The following is a 20,331-nucleotide window of genomic DNA, read 5'->3' on the forward strand; positions in this document are numbered from 1 at the left end:
GGGGAGCACACTGCGTACTTGTGGTCATGGCCATCCTGGAAAAAATAAAAATAAATTATGACAATAAAAGTAAAATAAAATATATAATTCAAGGAGGCATACAGACGGGTGTCCTACCTGCCCAAAGTAAGTTTTGCTGAAGCGGTGCATCAGGGGGCAGCACCACAACGGCGCCTGGCAACTGTCCGGCCCACACAGTGTGAGCTGGCGGTGACGCCATCTGCCCCTCGGCGGCTGCAGCTACTGTTGCTCCGCCATCCCAGAAGAAGGGGCCATCTGCTTCTGGGCTAGTGGCCGCACGGGTCTCGTCCCCTGAGACGAGGCCTTCACATCAAACACAGCGCTCGCAAGAATGGCCGTCCAATGCACCGCGAGATGTGATGGAAACGACTCCCGGCCAAACGGTGCAGCTAGCGCCTAAGGAGCAGCGAGAATCTCTTCACTGCTTCAAAAAAGAGAATCCTCGAATGACAGGGCCTGTAAAGACCTCTATAAGCTAACTTTCTTTCCTTAAACATACCGCATGAAACTCTTTTTTAATATGGGACCTCAAATAGTTGATTGGAACGTCAGAGGTCTCCTCCATAATCTTGGTGACGTTAAAGAACTCCTCTGCAAACTTAGTGCCAGGCTGCTGTGTGTTCAAGAAACGCATCTCAAACACATACAAACAAATTTTCTTCCACAATATACTATTCTTCGTAAATACCGTGATAATGCAGTCGCATCATCTAGTGTAACTATTATGGTCGATAGATGTGTAGCCTGTCATGAAGATAAGCTCCATGCACCCCTAGAGGCAGTTGCTGTTCAAGCGGTGTTGCTTAATAAGCTAGTTATTATCAGCTCTATATACATGCCTTCCAGCTATCAACTTCATAAAACAGAATTTCAAAATTACATTGATGCACTCTCTGAGCCATATATTGTCGGAGATCTAAATGCGCATAACACTTTGTGGGGGGACTCCCATTGCGATCAAAGAGGTTGGTTAATCCATATATTGTTGTCGGAGATCTAAATGTGCATAACACTTTGTGGGGGGACTACCATTGCGATCAGAGAGGTTGGTTAATCCATATATTGTTGTGATCCATATATTGCGATCAAAGAGGTTGGTTAATAGAAAACTTTTTCTATTCATCTGGTGCATGCTTGCTCAATAAGAAGGTGCCGACGTACTATAGCGTTGCGCACAACGCCTACTCCTCAATTGACTTAAGCATAGTATCCAGCACTCTGCTGCTGTACCTCGAGTGAAATGTTATTAAGAACCCTTACGGGAAGACCGCTTCCCGATAGTTCTAATCTCACAACACAGGATGACTGCTCCCCACATCCTCCTCGATGGAAGGTTGACTCGGCGAACTGAGAATTATTCTGGGAATGTACACGTTGAGACAGGGAGGACATTGCTGGTCTTAATATAGACAGTGCTGTGGCTTACTTGACAGGTTTATAACAGATGCTGCCACAAAATGCATCCAGCAAACAAGCAAACTGTCTAATAAACGCCGCATCCCGTGGCAGAATGACGAATGTCAAAAGGCAAGGAAAAAACAAAACAAAGCTTGGGGTCTGCTACATGACTGTCCAACTGCTGAAAACCTCATTAATTTTAGCCCTTTCGCTGTCGGACCTTTCTGGCCGTGACGCACCCCCAGTGTCGACTTGGTTTCAGGGAACGAGCATAACAGGGAATGAACATAGCAATTTATTTTTGATTATGATTGGTATACAAATAACATAGTCAATGCAATATGCACATTTCCGTGTTCTGCAGCTGTTGTTAGTAATCATCATCATCATCATCAGCCTGATTATAACATCCATTCAACATCCGAATCTGACGATGCGGAACTCATCTCTTCCTCGCATGAGACGCTGTCCGAGTCCGAATCCGAGCTCGGCTCGTATTCTGAATCGGAAGAGCCATCGCTCCAATGAGCAGATAAAGGTCTCGTGCGCTCAGCTATCCGAAAGTAATTGCGCGCAGGGAGGATGCGCTTTCAGTCACCCGCACAATGGAGAGAAATGGGACGTTGTGTGATCAGGAAGACAGTGGGAGATGGAAAAAGGCTAAAACAAAGTTTGAGGGGCTTTACGTTTACTGCTGCAAGTCGGAAGCGAGGGTGCGGCGAGAGAGCGAAAGGAGCAATCTGCTCTCTTTTCGGAGAGGCAACGGCACGTGCCCCTGATCTTGACGCGCCGTAGCAGACACACCAACAGAAGAAAAATAAAAACCTTGAAACAAGCGGAGATAGCAGAACAACCCTTGAACACATAACCACACGCGCGCGACGCATGATCCAGCGAACGCAGAGTGACCGCGCCACTCAGCAAAGAGAAAGGGGGGAGTGGCAGTCACACTGTACTCTTCAATACATGTAGCAGCACAGTGCGGGGCGAAAATACGAACTTGTAGAAAGACTCAACAGATGGCGCGGCCAGTCCAGGAGTGTCAGCTTTGCGCTCAGGCGCAAAATTTTGAACGCTTGATAGAGAATGTACCAGTACGTCAGTGGCATTGTGGGGGGAGTGTGAAGACGTACCGGTACGTCCGGGACAGCGAAAGGGTTAAAGCTGAGTGGCAACGCAAAGGGAATTTTGCTCGCCACTGCTGCCGCTCTTCATCGCGCTTGCGTTCTGACAGCGAGTGTCCATGGTCATCGAGGGAGGCGTGTTCATGTTTACCTGTGTAAGCGTGACACCATGCTTGTTAATTTAGTTACTAAACGAATGTTTTGAGCAGTTTATACAACTGATACAACTACTAGTCTTACTGCATACAGCTGTTTATTAAATTGCTACCGCAATCAGTGCTTTGCCTTTCGGGCAAAACTGTGAGTGTCCCTTCTGCAATTTGTTCAGTTTTTCATTGTTAATTTTAAAAGAAATCCAACTGTAAGAAAAGGCTGACATAACAAGCACATTTTGTGCAATGAAGGTGTTCGTTGCATCCGGGCTCAACTTTAGTAATGTTCCTTGTTTGTTTGTTTGTTCTATAACGGGCATATGATTTCCGGTTTTGAATCAACTTTCTTAAGAATTGTTCTGTGGGTGCTATGGATCTTGCCGAGTTCCGTGTGTAATTGAAATTGATTTAAAGGTATGACATTCTGATCGGGTGTAAAAAATGCTGCAAATTTCTGCCAACATGGGTTAGGGTGAGGGTGTAGTATCTGTGTTCTTTTTGATCAAATTTAATTTTTATTGCCTCTTTTCATTGCGATCTCATGGGTGCTGTCATGTTTGATCACGTGGTGACATGTCCATTGCTTGCCTCAACTGCCTCTGTTGCCTCTGCATTTATAATGGGTGTGTATGACGCTGGTGTGGCTCAGCAAACCTGTTTCAAGAGATATCGTCGATGGTGACTGGGTGGACAACACGAAGCTTTGGCCACAGCTTCAGAGAACATGCAAAAGCAGTTTAAAAGAAGCTACGTCCAAAGGGTGTGAGCAGCGTATATGGTGCTTGTTTTAAAAGTGAGGCTAAATATGTATTCCAAGCTATCCAAACTCTCCACTTGTGATTTGAATCAGGATTGGTGCGTTTTGCTCTTCGTTCTTTATTTGGCAAATATTTTGAAGCAGGGGTTTGTCACATTTCTGACTGTAAATTTTCTTGGTGCAGTCACCATCTGAGTATTTCTGCCTAATTGCTTGTGGGTGTGCTCAGTTCCGATTGATTTGTTCTTGCTGTGTGCAAGGCTTCAAACATGGCCATTTTGTACATTGTAATACCTTGTAGCAAATATGTATTATCGCTAGTAACTTGCTTACTCTTGTGGACCGTCGCGAAACATTCAGCTTCGACCATTTGTGCGTTACCAGTGTAGTCCGTCATTTATTGTGCGTACATGGTCCGCATATATTCAAGGGACCGCACATTCACTTATTGACATCTTGGCGATAGAGTGGGCGTAAGATTCCGTGACAGTTTGGGTAGATGTGTGTAGATACTGTGCGTGAAAACACACTGTGACAGAAAGCAGCGCTACTACCTTTGTCATTGTTTAACACGAGTGGTACTCCCCCTTGCTGACGTTCCAGGGCTGAAGCACTTTCTCTGAAGGTTAGCGATACAATGCTGGCGAATGACGAAATTTCTGTATCCGCGAAGAAAGCCGTACATCTCGAAGTGCCGGTAACACGTACAGACAGTTGCAGCAATGGTCTGCAAACTTGGCTACACAGATTCATTCCATTCCTTAATATGCCAGTCACTATTTTTGCAGCTGACTACTGCACACATCTTTAATCCACATGATTCAATCCAGCATGATTGGAGCACAGTGCGCTATCGAAAATGCAGTTGCATTTCCGATAGCTGATGGCACAGAAACAAGGTGGAATCGGTAGTGGTTTCGTATTCGTGCGCTGTCACTGAGGCTACGTGTGACGCGTTGCTGAAAGTGCCATCTCGTTCCTCTGGAACAAACTGCTCTGCGAAGAGGCTCAATAGGTCTCTAAAACATTGTCCGAATGTTAAGTGCATTATGTGTTCTTGCTTCACTGTTTCTTTTAGTCAAATATACGTGTCATATTTTCTTCCAAATGCCTCAATACTTCTAAAATTTCCCTGAGGGCTAAGGCATTTGAATAGCCCTTTTTGTAATCTCTTTTCCACTCTTTGTGCTTACAAATGTGTATATTGTTTGTGTGTGTGATGGCCACCACCACTTGTTACCCGACTGTGCTTTGCAGACTGTCTCTTTCACCCTCCATACATTCTTTTTCCGCATTGCAGTAAGGATACAGCGCAGCTTTCATCAGCTGAGGCTATCTATCGAGCCTTGCGTGACTGCCGCAACACTGCTGAACTGCTCTGCAAAACTGTGACCTCATTGGAAGCGCGAGCAAAAAAGTTGCGGGTGGATAGCAAGCAAAGCAAGTCGTCACCAAGGCCTTATTGGAATGACGCCAGCAACATGGCCAGGCGAGTCTCTCTCCCACCCTGCTTTTATCATTGTGTTTGTGTGTGTTTTTACCTTTTTGTTTACGTGTTAGTGTATTGCGAAAACCTTGGTTTCTGGTCTAGGCATGTCAATGACAAGTGTGCAAATATAAAAATATTCTAGTGCAATGAATAGACATTTACCATCAATATTGAATATCTAATCGAATAATAATGTGCACATGCATTAGCAAGCTTTTTAACATGTTGGTATGTAACAAAAATACTGGGTTGTCGAGATAAATCTGAAATTTTTAACATTCAGCCTGGCAATAATGTACCGAAAATAAACGACACATTTGCTCTGTACCAGAACTTTATTCAAAGACTAACCACGGGGACACTATGCAAGTTGTCACTTGCTCAATGATGAGCTGCAAGTACCACAGAAGGGTGGCAATACAGTAGACTCTCTTTAAGAGAAACTCGAAGGGACTGTGAAAACTTGTTCGTCTTATCAGAAGTTTGGCTTGTCAGAGGTGCCTCCCTCCCTGTCCCGGGGGTGGGGAAGTGGCAACATGGTCACATACGCCACCGAGACCACCAGCAATTGTCTGAAATACATGTACTAAATTCACCAGAAATTAAGGGACTTTGTCCCACAAGTGCTACAGAAAAGGTATGCTGCATTCTTGGATCATCACTGTTGGGGATACCTTTGCAGCACCTACCGACGCTGCTATGCGAGGACTCTATGGTCGACGCTTTCAGCTGGCACCTTGGTGCCTGCTGCAAAGGAAGAAAAAAATAAAGTTTTGCGACGCGTGCTTGATGTGCAAGCAGGGCACAGGCATTGCTGTTCTAGAAGCCTGCTGCGCTGGTCTTCTTAATCGATTGCTCGACTACTACTCCTCATTTCCCGGCATTGGTAACCCAGGAAAATGCGCCTTTCACTGCGTGACACACTGCCATGGCCAACTGGCCAGAGCCCCACTTCAGCCCACCATTACTGCCATTCCGGTCCTCCTGCGTTGGTGCAAGGTTAGCGCAGTTTGAGGTGGCTCTCGAGCTCGGAGGATGTTCAATCCCACGGTACACTGCGGCACCTACAAGCCAGTGAGAGTGACGCAGCTGCAGCAGTGATCTCCGTCCCTTCCCTATGCTGCCCATCCTCTCCTTCGGTTGGCTGGCTGTCAAAAGCCCTTGTGGCAACAGCTCTGACAAATCAGACATTGGAGGCTGTGAACAACATCATGCGACATGGATAAGGCAGATAGACTGACACCACCATCCTGTGACACGAGTCCTGATGGTGTCTCGCATCCACCACTTCATCCTATCCTTCGCGTCGTGCCCGCATTGGAGCTCACCAAGCAGCATGAATCGGCTGCTACTGTTCCGACTTTCACAGATTTTCGCCAGCCCGAGTTAATGCCGTCATTGAGCGCCATCTGACAACACTTTCCTAGCTGTCTAAGACGCCACTCGCATCCAAAGCCATTAACCGTAGTAAGAACCATGCTCCGGCCGGCTTGCACCAGACTCCGTTGTCGTTACACTGGCAATGTCGCACGTAAAAGTCTGCAACTTGCGACGTCGACCACAAGTCGGGCAACACAGGACAAGCACATGAACAGGCTAAATCCACCAAGGCTCACGCATTTGTAAAAGTGGGACGATAAAGCTTGCGGCTTGTCATGTCCACCACTTACAACACCCTGTCCTCGTTCGTTTCACATAGCCTACGTGAAGTGCTACAGAGGCACCTGCCTTCACACTCTGTGCAAAAGTACTGTATACCATTCATCCGCAGCACAACTCCCAGCATCGATTTCTTGAATCTCTTCACCCAACCATTTGCTCCCAACGGACTGGCAGTACTTAGACTGGCCACGGACCATTTTGAAACTCTGTTTCACTAACTTACCTTATCGCCGTTCCGTTTGGGCGGGGTGCCCTGTTGCACCTACTGATGCCTCAACGCGGGGACGCTCTAGTCAGTGTTCCGTGCCTCGGTGCCGGCTGCAATTGAAGAGGAAAATAAAGTTGGGCGGCGGGTGCCCGATGCGCAAGCAGGGCACGGGCATTTCTGTTTTAGAGGCCGGCTGTGCTGGTCCTCTTGGTTGGGCGCTCTGCTGCGCCCTCTTGGTTCCCGAGACCTTTTATTTCACATGACTAGCGCAAGGCGCATAGGCATCTACGAGTGATGACATTCTTGGTGCAGTGCCAAGCATGATATCTTTCACACAACTAGCGCAAGATGCATTAGCATCTATGAGCGACTGAATTCTTGGCACAGTGTCAAGCATGTTATCACAGTGTGTAAGCGCTGCTGCACATTGACACATCCGGGGATAGTCATGCGAAATCTTGCTAAAGCCACCGTATCTTTGAAAGTTATCTGCCAAGAATATGGCCCAAATTTGCCAATGCCTTGCTACGCGCACATATGCTTGCCTTTGGCCAAGGCAGACTGTGGCCGCGTTTTAGCAATACCATTTTTGATGTTCCTTTTCACGCTTTTCGTGCTTTTTCACTGGTCATAGTGGCGCTCCACCCATGTTAACAGTGGGATCAACCGACCATGAACAGTTCATGACAAGAATGAACGAAACTCGCATGACGAATTGCGCAAATAAAAAATGCAGCCTTTACAGCTTAGTGGCTTGGCTTGGCTTTTCTTGCGGTTTGAGCATGGCCAGCGAGTACTAGATCGTCTAGGCACTTTGGTTTCAAGAAGGCGCCGGCAGCATGACCAACAACCATGCCAGAAACATAAAAACCAAAATATTGCCATTTCTGCTCAACTAAGAGACACATTGCGACATGCAAGATATATTTTAGTTTTCTTCCCCTCACTTGTCTCGCTCTCTCCCTGCACGGTTCCGCTGTGCCAGAAAGTTTTTTTCTTCTTCTTTCTCTTTCTCTTTTTTAGAGTGAAAGCTTTACTACGCCATCATCTCTGAGGGTCGTTCATCGCTTCACACTGACATTGAGCCACCAGGTCACATGTGTGGCAGGTGTGATGTCATGCCACGTGATCCGCTGTGAAGAAGCGTCACAGGTGCACTCGCTGGGAGCCTCGCTGCTGCGGTACCACGGGACTAGGCGAGGGTTAAAGGGCTAAATATTGTCCGACATAGCATGAGCGCGCACACGTTACGTCACGTTAGCAAGAACAACAGCATTTATAGATTGACCAATGGTTCGACGCACTGGCGCAGCCAACGTAACCAGATGGGCCAACGCACTCTGACGTGCCTGGCGTCGAGCAACGCTCACCCGTGCGCCGATAACGTGAGACTATAAACGTGCCTTTACTGTCTGCTTCGCCTGCACTTGGTCGCTCAATCTCATCATGAATGGCACACTGGCTGGGCTGTCTGTGCATGCGCTTCAGTGCAAGCGATAGGCTGAATCCAATCATCCAGTAGGTAGCTAGATGACAAGGCACAAGATGTCAAGCAAAGGCAAAGTTGCCTGCTGAAACACTTGAGCAAAGGCAGGTCAGATTAGCATGTTTTATGGAAGCTTGCCAAGCACAGAAGTGTACCAAGATCGAAGCTATTGCAACAGCTGCCATCGTTCAGCAACATGAACAACAAGGAGATGAAGCCATGGATGCAAGAAACGGCACCCAGAACGAACATTTGACAAACCACACCCTTTGGCTGGCGGCAAGCTCGACTGCAACGGCCAGGTTTCACCGCGACTTCTTCATGGACAACCCGTTCGGCAGTGTGTTTAATGTGTGTGAAAGACTGTGGCCTAACTTTAATGGAACACTGTGTGCATAATCTTTGCAAAACTAAGCCAAACAGACTTTTCGATTGTGATAACTGGTTCACAAGAGTTAACCTTGGCCAATTTTTTTTCTTTTCCTTTGGTGTCCTGCAGACGCCCTGCCATGACTGCAATCCTTACTGCAAAAGCTCATCTTAACCGAAGAGTATATGCAAAGCATTTCATATTAAGTGTCTTTTTTTTATAGTGAGTCTATGAAAAACAAATCAAACATTCCTACTTCTATTCCTATTCTTATTTGGTATATCCGACAATTCAGCTTAACTGAGTTTGTCTTAATGAGAGTTTACTGTACAGTGAAACCTTGTTAAACTGTAGTTGGCCGGAGCTCGGAAAAAGTACGTAGTAAACGGTAGCACTGCTTAACCGAAATAGCATTAGATCGCCCACTTACCTGTCAAAAACGGAACTCAGAGAGAGTGCGATGAAAGGGGAAAGAGACGTGCACTATTTATTCACTTCGCGCAAAACAGTTGTTTTCGTTTGATGCTGCAGCGGCCTAGCAGCGATGACAGCGGCCTCAAACTTACTGAAGCTGCGAGCCAGCTTTTCAGCCAGCCCCCTCTTCTTGGCAAACACTCGCATGGCAGATTCCTTGTTGGCGTTGCATGTTCTCCGTGCACGTGGGCAGTAGCACTGCAGAAATCGCCGGGTGGCTTTTTCATTGCAGGGTGCTGTTCTCATCGCGATGATTACATTAGTGAGGCTGAAGTAACGCGCAGCTTCTGCCACTGTAAGGCCTGAATCGCTCATGCTGTCGCTTACCGTGTCGTCCACATCACTTCGGCAACAACAGAGCAACAATGGTGGAGAGTCGAATCTCGTAGCCGACATCTCTACATGGTCGCAGCAGCACTGCTGAGCAACTTCCTCGCATTCCAAATGCCAGTACCGTAGTCAACAGTAGATCCCTGTCGTGTGCCAGTGCTGACTTCGTGTCACGTTCGATAGCACAAATTATGTCTAATTTGTTGTCTTTTTTATCCGAGCTTCGGCATGACAGGAGTCCTTGTTTGCACGATGCCACCACGCTCTCTGGCACAGTTCTTTATTCTATGGCAGGGCGCCAAAATGATGTTGATGTTAGTGTGGCTTGACGAGCAAATGCACAGGGCACTTGGAGGCCGTTGTTCTGATCTCTGAGGCTTGTTGTTCTGCCGGGCCGCCCGATGGAGACGACGCATCGCCTTGTTCGCGTGATGAAAAGTGGAAACACTATGTGTTAACCGATACGTGCCCAATAAGCTGGTACGGTTTATGCAGATGCAAAGCACATTATGTTCAATTGCCCCTGAGTCGGGGATTTGACTTAACTACTTTTAAAACGAAACTACTGTTTAAGCAGGTACAGTTTAACGAGGTTTTACTGTATTTGAATTGCTTCACACCAGGAAGATGCTGCAGCAAATTATTGCATAGTTTGGCTACAAAAAATGCATGTGTGCTGCATAGCCAAGACTTTAAAGGAATGCACCATACAGGAAGATGTCACTGCAAACCGAGCCAAGCACAGAAAGTGAATAGATTGTCAAAGAACAGCAGCATTTTGCTGAGGATTGAAGAAAACAAAGACAATTGACCAAGACCCTGGGCTAAACATAAATGGCCTCACAAATGCAATGGGCATGACAAGGCCCGTCATCAGCGTGGCAGTGCGGAAAGACCTGCATTATACATCCTTTTTACTGAGAAACCAGCAACTGTTAATTTAGAAGAACAAGGTTCACAGGAAGATGAAGGTCAAGGCATTCCTGAACAACCTGAAGCAGACCAGTGCTGGTTTATCGAGGTTCTTCTCGGGACAAAAAAATTTCGTTCGACATGGGACAAAACTGCCAAAATGACCGCTGGATATGCCAGAATGAGGCTGATGTACCAACTGTCATGCACACCAATTTTGCCATGTCTTTGATAGTGCTGGGTGTGGTTAGCAGTGAGGGTGATGTGATGGCACCCCACTTTTTGGATGATGGTCTGAGGGTGTCTTCTGACAGCTATGTCAGCTTGTTGGAGATGGTTGTGAAGCGCTAGATGAACAAAGTGGCCACTGGAATGAAGTATGTGTTTCAACAAAGCTCAGCTCCGGCACAGAAGGCAAGGAAGATGCAATCATGGGTTTGCGAACACCAAGAACACCCTGAAGGCATTCATAAAACAGGATATGAAGAACCTGGACAGAGAGGAGGTGAAGCATGCCTGTAGCCTTTTCAGGTCTAGGCTTGGGAAGGTTCTGGCAGCAGACGGAGATTAGAGTAAATAGTTCATTTGACAACGCTTTTTTTAACTCTGTACAAAGTTTGTACGAATGCATTTATTTTTTTCCTTTTATTTTAGTTGTTCTTCCTTGTATAATAAATTTTCCTGATTTACTTCGATGACCCGGTATACGCTGCTAAACCAATATGGTAAAAAGTTATTTGACCTTTGTTAATCTGAAAAATTGAGTAACTGTCCTGTCTCCCCAATGTGTGCATTATTGAGAGTTTTAGCATGTTCGGTACTTTGCTAAATGCAGACTGATCGGGTGGAGTAGTAGGCGAGCGTGGGCACAAACATAAGTGCCTGTACAGTGCAGCCACCTGGTGGCACAGAGCTTAACCAGACAAATACAGAGCTATTACTGCAGTTACCAAGTGTATTCTACTCTGCTGATGATGTAAATTTTTGGCAGTGGCATAATCGTGTCCATGATGTGTATAAGGGGACAGCGAAGGAGAGTGTTTAATGTGACCGCTCTATCACTCCAGCTACAAACCTTGAAAATGTCTCGTTCCATCAGGCTGACCTTGAAGGTCACCCATGTTCAACTGGGACTTAACCTGTGATTATCGGGTGCTGGTAGCTTCGTATGCGCTGTGCTTTCGACGCTTAGTTCGCGTTGAAGCAAGACGCAGCATGAAGGTCAATTCGCTCGCTGCTGCTGCTGCTTCTGCTGCATCTGCACTTCCTGACTCCAGTGTTTTGATGGCGAGTTTCTGTGGTGATTGAGTGAGATGTGTTCATGTTTATCTGTGTATGCATGACACCGTGCTTGTTAATCTAGTTAGTAAGCTAATGCTTAAACGTTTATACGGCCAATAAAACTACTATCCTTACTTTGTATAGCTGTGTACTAATTTGCCATCACAGTCGATGCTTCACCTTTCGGGCGAAACTGCAAATTTTTATTGAGTGGGTGAAAACTAAAATTACACACTACTGGAAGTTGCGTTTAAAGTATTGCAAGAATAGCTTCTGTCAGCGAAGGTAGTAAACTACACAGAGAAGAGTTTTTCAAAACAGCTGCACAAGAAACTCTCCTTCCTCACACCCACGCAGTGGCACATTGTGCGTGCTGTGTTTTGCTATAGCGGTGACAGGTGGTGTCACCGTTGATTCTCAAATACTTAAATACTGCAGCAAAATGCAGTAAAACTTAGCTTGAACATCAATTCATTTCACAACACATGTTGAGTCTGTTTTTCCCAGAACTTGTTCTAAGCACATTTTGTAGCAAATAGCAGGCTTACCTCAATGCTGCAGTTGGATCATTCCACTTGATGACGATACAGTCCAACCGCGTCATAACAAAGTTGTATCTGTCATGAAAATACCTTAGTTATATCCAATATTCATTGTAAGCTCACACCTGTGTGCAAATAGTGGCGAGAAACATCTTATTTACTTTGTTGATAATTTGTTACACTATCTATGTTCACTATATCTAGGTTTGACTGTAATTATAAAGTTAATTATGGTAAATATTAATACTTGCTTACACAGCAACCAAATTTCTCAATTGTATGTGGTTGTGAGCATAAAAATGTGGTCTCTTAGAATGAACGTTACGTGCTTTCATGTGTTAGCTACCAATGACTATGGTTTTCTTTTCTGGGTTTTCCTTTAGGTGTCACTTGAATCCTATTGAACACAATAGTTCATAGGGGGCATTGCAAATACAGATACTGATACTTGTCTTGTCGAATGTATCATTATGCAGATGCAAAATACCAAAAGAGTATCTTAAGGAGAGATCCGGGTTGAAAAATAGCATACAGTTTAACCTTGCAATAACGAAATCTGCGGGGAACCTGAAAAAATTCGCTATTGCGAGAATTTCGTTGTTGCGAAATGAGACAGCACAGATAGGTAATGCGTGACAGAACGAAACTTTACTGTCAAAATTCCGCTAGCCTACTTTGGCAAGCTTTGCCGCATTGCCTACAACCGCATTGCCGACAGCCGCATTGCTGACAACCGCATTGCCGACAACCATATTGGCGGCAGTACACTGTACGCCGCATGCGTTGATCAGCAGTGGCAGGCAGCACTGCCGTGGAGCATTATTCTTTGTCTTTTGTTTTTGAAAATGCTGTCACTTTTGCAAAATTTTGTGCAACTCGGCACTGGATGCAGAGCAACAGCACTCCACGCAAGCGGCAGCATAATATTTCTCCAGCGCACGCTGTCGCCCATAGACGCCGATGCGTATAGTGCCAAGTGCGAAAGTGATCGTATCTCGTATACCCGAAGTTAATCGATCAAGATTATGGCCCCTTAGTGCAAGTCTACGTTCGGTACCGAATCCGCATACAATGCCTGTCGGGTGGCACCGAAACCAGTGTTCTCGAAGCAATGGAAGCGTATTTCCGGATGATCACTTAATCACAACCCGATCCGTGGCACTCCGTGCTGTGACCGCCATCTCAAGCACCATATTCCACGTTGGTGGGACATGGATTTCCTTGTTTTTGCTGTATTTTGCTCACCGAGGCGCACATTACACACTGCACTAGTAGTTTGCAAAAACCGTAGTCGCATTCTGGTAGCAACATGCGTGCTGCTTCGAATGAGTATGGTGATCGTCAAACAAGGTGGCAGCCATGATGTGTTTCTGGCACACGCGATTATGCCTCCTTGCGCTTGGTTGTTTTTGCAAACAAAAATGGCGGTGCCCGTGTTAGTGTAATGTAGCAGTATTTTATGCAATTTTAGTGCAAAGTAATTGCATTTGAGCACATTTTGGAGCATTCTAGCCTTGCAGAAGTAGGCAAATTTCATTGATGCCGGATTGTAATACAGCGACATTTCATTGTCGAGAGGTACGAAATGCATTGAATCCTATGGGTGTTCGCCGGGGATACGAAAATATTTTGTTGTCGTGGGGTTTTGTTATAGCGAGTTTTGACTGTATTTATCTTTTAAAAAAGTAATTTCTTATAATTTGGTTGCAAAATTGCACTTCAGCATTATGTTTTTATGCGTAAAATATCAAGGCATTTCTCCATCCAGAAGACTGTGAAAAATGATTCCATTCAAGGCACGATGACTCTAGGGGCCTCTTTTTTCCATTCATGCTTGACTCATGATGGTTACGGTCACAAGTTTTGCTTAAATTCTGAGCTTTCCTGGTGTAAGAATGGGCTAGCAGTAGACCTGACTGAGCCGTCACCAGCTTATTCACCATTGCTCAGCCGAATTCATGCACTGTTGTGAAGATGGCCACTTCTATAGCTGAACTATGGTTCAACAAAGGCCAGAAAGGCTGTAGAACTTCCACAAAGGAGGTTCTACAGGAGCTAGCTAGAAAGCTTGTAAGTGTAAAGCTTACTTTGCACTTCTGTAAAGACTGGTCTGCATTCTGGCCAAATTTTATGCAGATACCATCTTCAGTAGTAATAAGCATGTTTAGAACTTTGAACTTTGTTTTTCTCTTTTCCCAATATTAGGCTGTTTTTACTGCTGGTGCACAATAATTCTTTTACTTAATATGAATTATGTTAGCCAAATTTCGCATGCATATATGCAAGGATGTATATAATGCAAATCTCTAGGTCTTATAATTTTTAGCTGTTTGGTAGTATGTTATTTAGGAAAGCACTCATCGATGCTCTCAATAATAATCAAAATTAATTTTTTTTCTTTAATTTAAGTGAGTCTAAAATTATTTTTGAGCTTATTTGCAATGAGGTATCCATAAGGAGTAATATATGCCATTTTATAACACGCATGTGTGCCTGGTATGAAGCCTGAACCTTGCATTAGAGACTGTACTTTTCCCACTTTCAGAGTGGTCACAGAAAAACAACATATTGAAAACTAAAAATGTATTCGAAAATAGGCAATTGAACTGTATATTTACAGGGTGTCTACCAACCGGGAAAACCGGGAATCCTCAGGGATTTTGAGTAGTCTAAAAAACTCGAGGAAAACTCACAGAATTCGTGCCTCTATCAGGAAAAATTAGCTGTAATCTTATTGAAAGGTTCGAAAGTCGCGGTAATGCTGGCTCGAGTAACAGACAGGAATCGTAATGAACCGTCTTTGACGCCCTGTCATCAGTTGGAGGAGTTGCCAGTGTACAGTCAACTACCAACTTTCCAGATGCCCGATAGTTTGGATGGCTTCGCGGCACCACCACGTACCTCATAGAGTCAATGTGTCAGAACGTCTGAAATTTCGGACACAAGAACCCTTCGCCGTCCGATTTTCCTGACTTTTTGCCATGACTGCAGGTCCAAAACGGCATTAATAAAAGCCACCACCGCCGCCATTTTGATTACCTCGCCGGCTCGAACCGGCGCTCTCGCACGCAGATCCGCTGGCAGCCGTAGCCACCACTGCGGCAACACTAGACCTAGCTGGTTCGATGTTCGCTATTAAAGGGACACTAAAGAGAAAAATGATTTCTTCTGCATCAGTAAATTACTTTTCTACAATGCCAAAACCACCACTCATACCACGATAAGACGCTTGCTAAGCCAGAAAAAGTGCAAGAACGAAAGACGCGTGGCGACGCCTCCTTGAAATTCCCGCACCTGGTCGCTGTGACGTCATGGATTTTGATGGCATCTTCTAGGGCCTACTTAAGTATATAGCAGCACAAATTGACTACATTGTGTTCTAGAGGAACCAAATAGTAAACATGGCAAGTTTCGGGAACCTTCACTCAGCCAAGGCAGCCCAAATGCGAAAACATACTTTGGAATCCCTGACGTCTGACATATCGGTGTTGGGGTTTTGGCGCGAAATTCAAATGCTGATACTTTGACCTTCATTTTCTCATCTAATATTCAAACTATTATTTTGAAATAACTGCCTGCAGAGTTCTCAAACAATGCTTCATGAGTCTAGACTGATTTATTGTTTCGCTTTAGTGTCGCTTTAAGCTTCTTGCTGTTGGCTGCAGTGTTTTCATTGAAAGAATTCGCTGCTGTCAGCAACGGCACCAACTTCACCTTTGTGGTGATTGGCTTAGCTTGAAAAGCACGCACCATGCTTTGCATAAAGCCGGTTTCTGAAAGTCAGCTTCGCTTCTGTACAGGAATGTTACTTGATGAAGCATACGCCAAAGTATTGCAGTGAAGCATAACAAGCGTGGGAAGGGGCTATTGCCACGGGACACAGCATGTATTCCTTCATTATACACGCGTGCACCCGGTATCTCCTGTCACAGTACAAGCACCGATATGCCTAATACGTGTACTGACATGCCTTCGGAGCTTTTTTGAATATGCCTGTGGCAGTTTGAGCCTTTAAGGGCAGTAAAAGACATTCATCCATTTTTTCCAACTGGCCGATTTTTCGGACGTTTTAGCTGCCCCTAGGCAGTTCAAAAAATCGGACGTTGACTGCACAACTGACCAAGAAGATGCTTCAAATGGTCCATGGGGCGAACAAGCGGCAGAAGGAGTACGAAAACAGAAAGGACCTACACATTGAGGAACAAATGGGAAAGGAAGTGCGCTGCCGCCGTTTTGAAGAAGCTTGAGCTCAAAAAACAAAGTGTTGGCAGATGCCGAGATGCTGAGATGCAGTTGTTCCCCCTTCATCCAAACCAAAATAAACTTTTTAAAGCAGTGAAACACAACACTGAGGCGGCGTGTGTGGGCTGAGAGTATGTCAGGACAGTTGAGGTTGATTTATGAGCTATTTGGAGAGAATGTCAATTGTGACAAAGTTCAGGCCTCATACCACTGAGCTTGCTATCAGTTGATAAAAATAGCTCATATTCAAAAATATTTGCTTCTGTATGCATCTCCTTTTTATTCGTATTTGAGAATGTCCGACCTGATTTGTAATTTTTTTTCGACGACATCCTATTTGCTGTGCATTTTACTAACCCCTCCCTTCTATTCTCTTTTGGAATAACTTAAACACTATACTCCTTAGCATTCAAATTGGATTAAGTTATTCTTTTATTTTTTTCATATGCTTACTTGAGAGTGACAGCATCGGGCAATATAGTTTCAGCCCGTCTTGATGTAGAACATAGTTCCGCATCACTCAGGGAATTTTGCAAAGGCGCTCAAGGAAAACCTGGGAAACTCAGGGAATTTGGAAATGTCAACTTGGTAGACGCCCTGATTTAGCACAAATTTCATTCAATCACAGCTTCATTATAATGAAACAGGATCTCTGAGGTGCATCGTTACTTAAGATAATATCAAAGATACATGTCTTTTTGATACTGCCCAGCCTTGATGTTGACACTGTGCTTCTGTTGATGTGTCCCTTTCTTGTTGGTCTGTAAATTGTGCTGAAGCTGAAACATGAATTAATACATTGTAGCTTAATTTTTGCCCCACTGCAAATATGAATAAAATTAGCAAATATATTGCTCAGCTGACCTGAGTATTAGCACATTGTCCAGCAGTCATGAAAGGCATTATGAAAAATTGTATTTAAATAATGGGAAGTGATTCCACCCAGAATTGGATTATCTGGGTAAAAAAATGTAAACCAGTTGCAACTGAATGAGCCCTTTTTATTGCTGGATATTTTATCATCATGTATCATGCTGTTGTATCATAAGCTAAGCTACTCCAGCTCCTTGAAAAGGCAGTAATCTATCTGGTTTTGCTTTTACTCTACTGCAGGGAAGAAGAAATAGCTGCATTGGCAGACTGCCTTTTGTCAACCAGCCTTTCACTAGCTTCTGGCAAGGCTGATGGGACAAAACACACTAAGCCACGCAGGGTTGCCCTCAGTGCTGAGAAGAAGTGTTCTCTGGCCGATTATTTTGGTCACAGAGAGGTGACAGTGATTGAGCCTCGAGTGATTGGTGAGCTGTTGTGATTTTATAGACGTCTTTTAGTTTTTTCTTACACCCGAATCACACATACATCTTTAATAGCAATTCATCCAAGGGCGATAGACATGTGTCATTACCACATTGTGCATTTCAGTGGTCATTGAGAAACTTGCATGTGTTTGGAAGGAAGATGCTAGGCATGATAGAAAACTTCATTTGAAATAAAAACATAAAAATGAACTTTAGAATGAAGCTAAAAACAAGATTACAGGCATACAGTGCAATAAGAAATGAAACTTATTGAGTTGTACCAACAGTCTATTTTGGTCATTTCAGCTCTCTATATTCATACACGCCGCATGAGTTAAGGCATTATTTGACAATTTTGTGCCTTCAGGATGTTTGGAGTGTAGCCATTACAGTCGTCTTGTCCATGGTTAATTTTGCATTAATCAAGCTAAGCATGCTGTTTTTGTGTGTTCATGCTATGTTTTTGCTGCAGCCTATGGTGGAAATGAGTGCTTACTGAAAGCACCATGCTGTTGTGGTGCGAAAATGCATGCTCCAAGCACATACATGCCTATAGTTAAATGAGAGGAAGCTGAAGACAAACCCTTGCTTATATCTGACTACCGTATTTATTCGAATCTTGGCCAATAGCTTTTTTTCTTCAAATAATCATATACCAAACTCTAGGGTCGGCTTAGGTTCGAGGATTATTAAAAATAGCTCTAGTTTGTAATTGAAAATGTTAAGTATGGTGAATAGCTAGCGCCATCTAGAAAAGTCAGTATCGCAGCTTCTATTAGCCATGCCAATAGACAACTGAACTACACGAGCGATGTCGCTGTTTTGACCTGTCGCCGATCGGTGTGGCTCATAGCCTGGTGTTCAAGAAAGTTCAACATTCAAGAACATTCAAGAAAAGTTTGCACCCTTTGGAGTGTATCTCTGCCACACAACGATAATCGTCATCTGCCTTGATGCGTTTCCTTTCTTGAAAACGCCGCGCCCGCTACTTTCCTGTCGGGAATGCTATGTCATGCTGATAACGCGCATGCGGTTCGTCACTGGAAAGTACCGGGCTCGCAGCGTTAAAGAAAGGAAACGCGTCAACACAGATGATTACACCCCAAAGGGTGCAAACTTTTTTTAGAGTGTAATGGCGCCAAACAGGCGATACCACTATAATGCCGCTTTCAAACGAAAAGTTCTGCTAGCCACAGAGGCATCGTCAAACGTTCAGGCCGGGCGGGACTCCAGCATCGACAAGAAAAACAACCGTCGTTGGAGGGGGCTACGGGGGACGCTTTTTGCGGGTGCCGCAGTGAGGAGATGACATTGATAAGGAAAATAAGCGTGCGATAATAGAGAGGAGCTGTTCACCGAGATAGCGTTACGTTTCAATGTGTGTGAGCCGTGTCGCACTGCACATGCATGGGCGCCCGGACGGGAGCTTGCACGTGTCCGCAAGCGTGCGCATGGTCTGAGCTGTAGTGACGAGGCTAGCAGCGATGATAACGCAGAAGGAACCCGGCATGTTCTTAGTAAATAAATGCCGTTTTCATTTTGTGAACGCTGTCCTCACTTTTTGTTCGGCCTACATTCGCATTCGAGGTAAGTTCTTTTAATTTTTCTGGCTTCGGACATACGGAGGTCGGCCTATAGAATCTGTGCCGGCCTAGATTCGAGTAAATATGGTACCGTATTTATTCGAATCAAGGCCGACAGTTTTTTTTTTTTTTCAAACAATCATATTCCAAACTCTAGGGTCGGCTTAGATTCGAGGATATAAAAAAAAAAAAAAAAAAAAACGCGCCAGTTTTTCATTAAAACTGCTAAATATGGTGCACAGCTAGCGCCATCTAGAAAAGTCAGTATCGCAGCCGCTGCCAGCTTTGCGAGTAGCCAACCGTACACAAGCGAGGTCGCCATTTTGACCTGTGTCCTGTCGGCCGTGTCGGTATAGAGGCTAGACGCTAGCCTCAATAGCATCGGTGTGCGGCGTGGTGTTATCGCTATGGCACCAAGCAGGAGATGCCACTACAGTGCCGCTTTCAAGCGAAAAGTTGTGATAGCCGCAGAGGCATTGTCGAACCTTCAAGCTGGGCGGGACTTCGGCGTCGACGAGAAAAACGTCCGTCGTTGGAGGGGACAACGACAGTAGCTTTTTGCGTGCGCCGCAACGAGGATGGCATTTAGCAGACCAAAGAAAAGCCGTCATCACGAAGTGGAGACAGTTTTGGCCGACTTTGTTGGGACGCAGAGAGCAGCTGCCCTTCCAGTGACAACAGAAGTGCTCCAAGCGAAAGCGAGGGAACTTTCGAGGGAGCGAGGCCTAACGCCTAAGGATTTCAAAGCCAGCCGGGGCTGGCTTCAGAAATTCATGAAGCGCTTCGGCTTCAGCCTCCGACGTCGCACTTCAATCACTCAGAAGCTGCCAAGCGATTTCGAAGAAAAGCTGATAGCTTTTCAGCGCTACGTGCTGCGAAAGAGAGAAGCGGCAGGCCATTAGCCACCTTGGGCAAATCGGCAACGCCGACCAGACGTCTGTGTATTTTGATATGCCAGTGGCGTACACCGTGAATGAAAAGGGTGCCAAGGAGGTGAAGGTA

The 20,331-nt window shown here is 45.1% G+C and overlaps 1 protein-coding gene across 7 annotated transcripts in view; it reads left to right on the forward strand.

The window, feature by feature from the left end:
• Positions 1 to 20,331, forward strand: part of LOC142579570 (uncharacterized) — a 303,963-nt gene that overhangs the window by 121,307 nt on the left and 162,325 nt on the right. For all 7 annotated transcript variants that reach the window (XM_075689924.1, XM_075689954.1, XM_075689963.1 and 4 more), the window contains exons 18-19: positions 4,753 to 4,941; positions 17,562 to 17,746. In XM_075689924.1, coding sequence (XP_075546039.1) covers positions 4,753 to 4,941; positions 17,562 to 17,746 — 374 coding nt within the window. The remainder of the gene's footprint in view (positions 1 to 4,752; positions 4,942 to 17,561; positions 17,747 to 20,331) is intronic.

The sequence above is a fragment of the Dermacentor variabilis genome, chromosome 1, assembly GCF_050947875.1.
Source record: "Dermacentor variabilis isolate Ectoservices chromosome 1, ASM5094787v1, whole genome shotgun sequence".
Classification (NCBI taxonomy): domain Eukaryota; kingdom Metazoa; phylum Arthropoda; class Arachnida; order Ixodida; family Ixodidae; genus Dermacentor; species Dermacentor variabilis.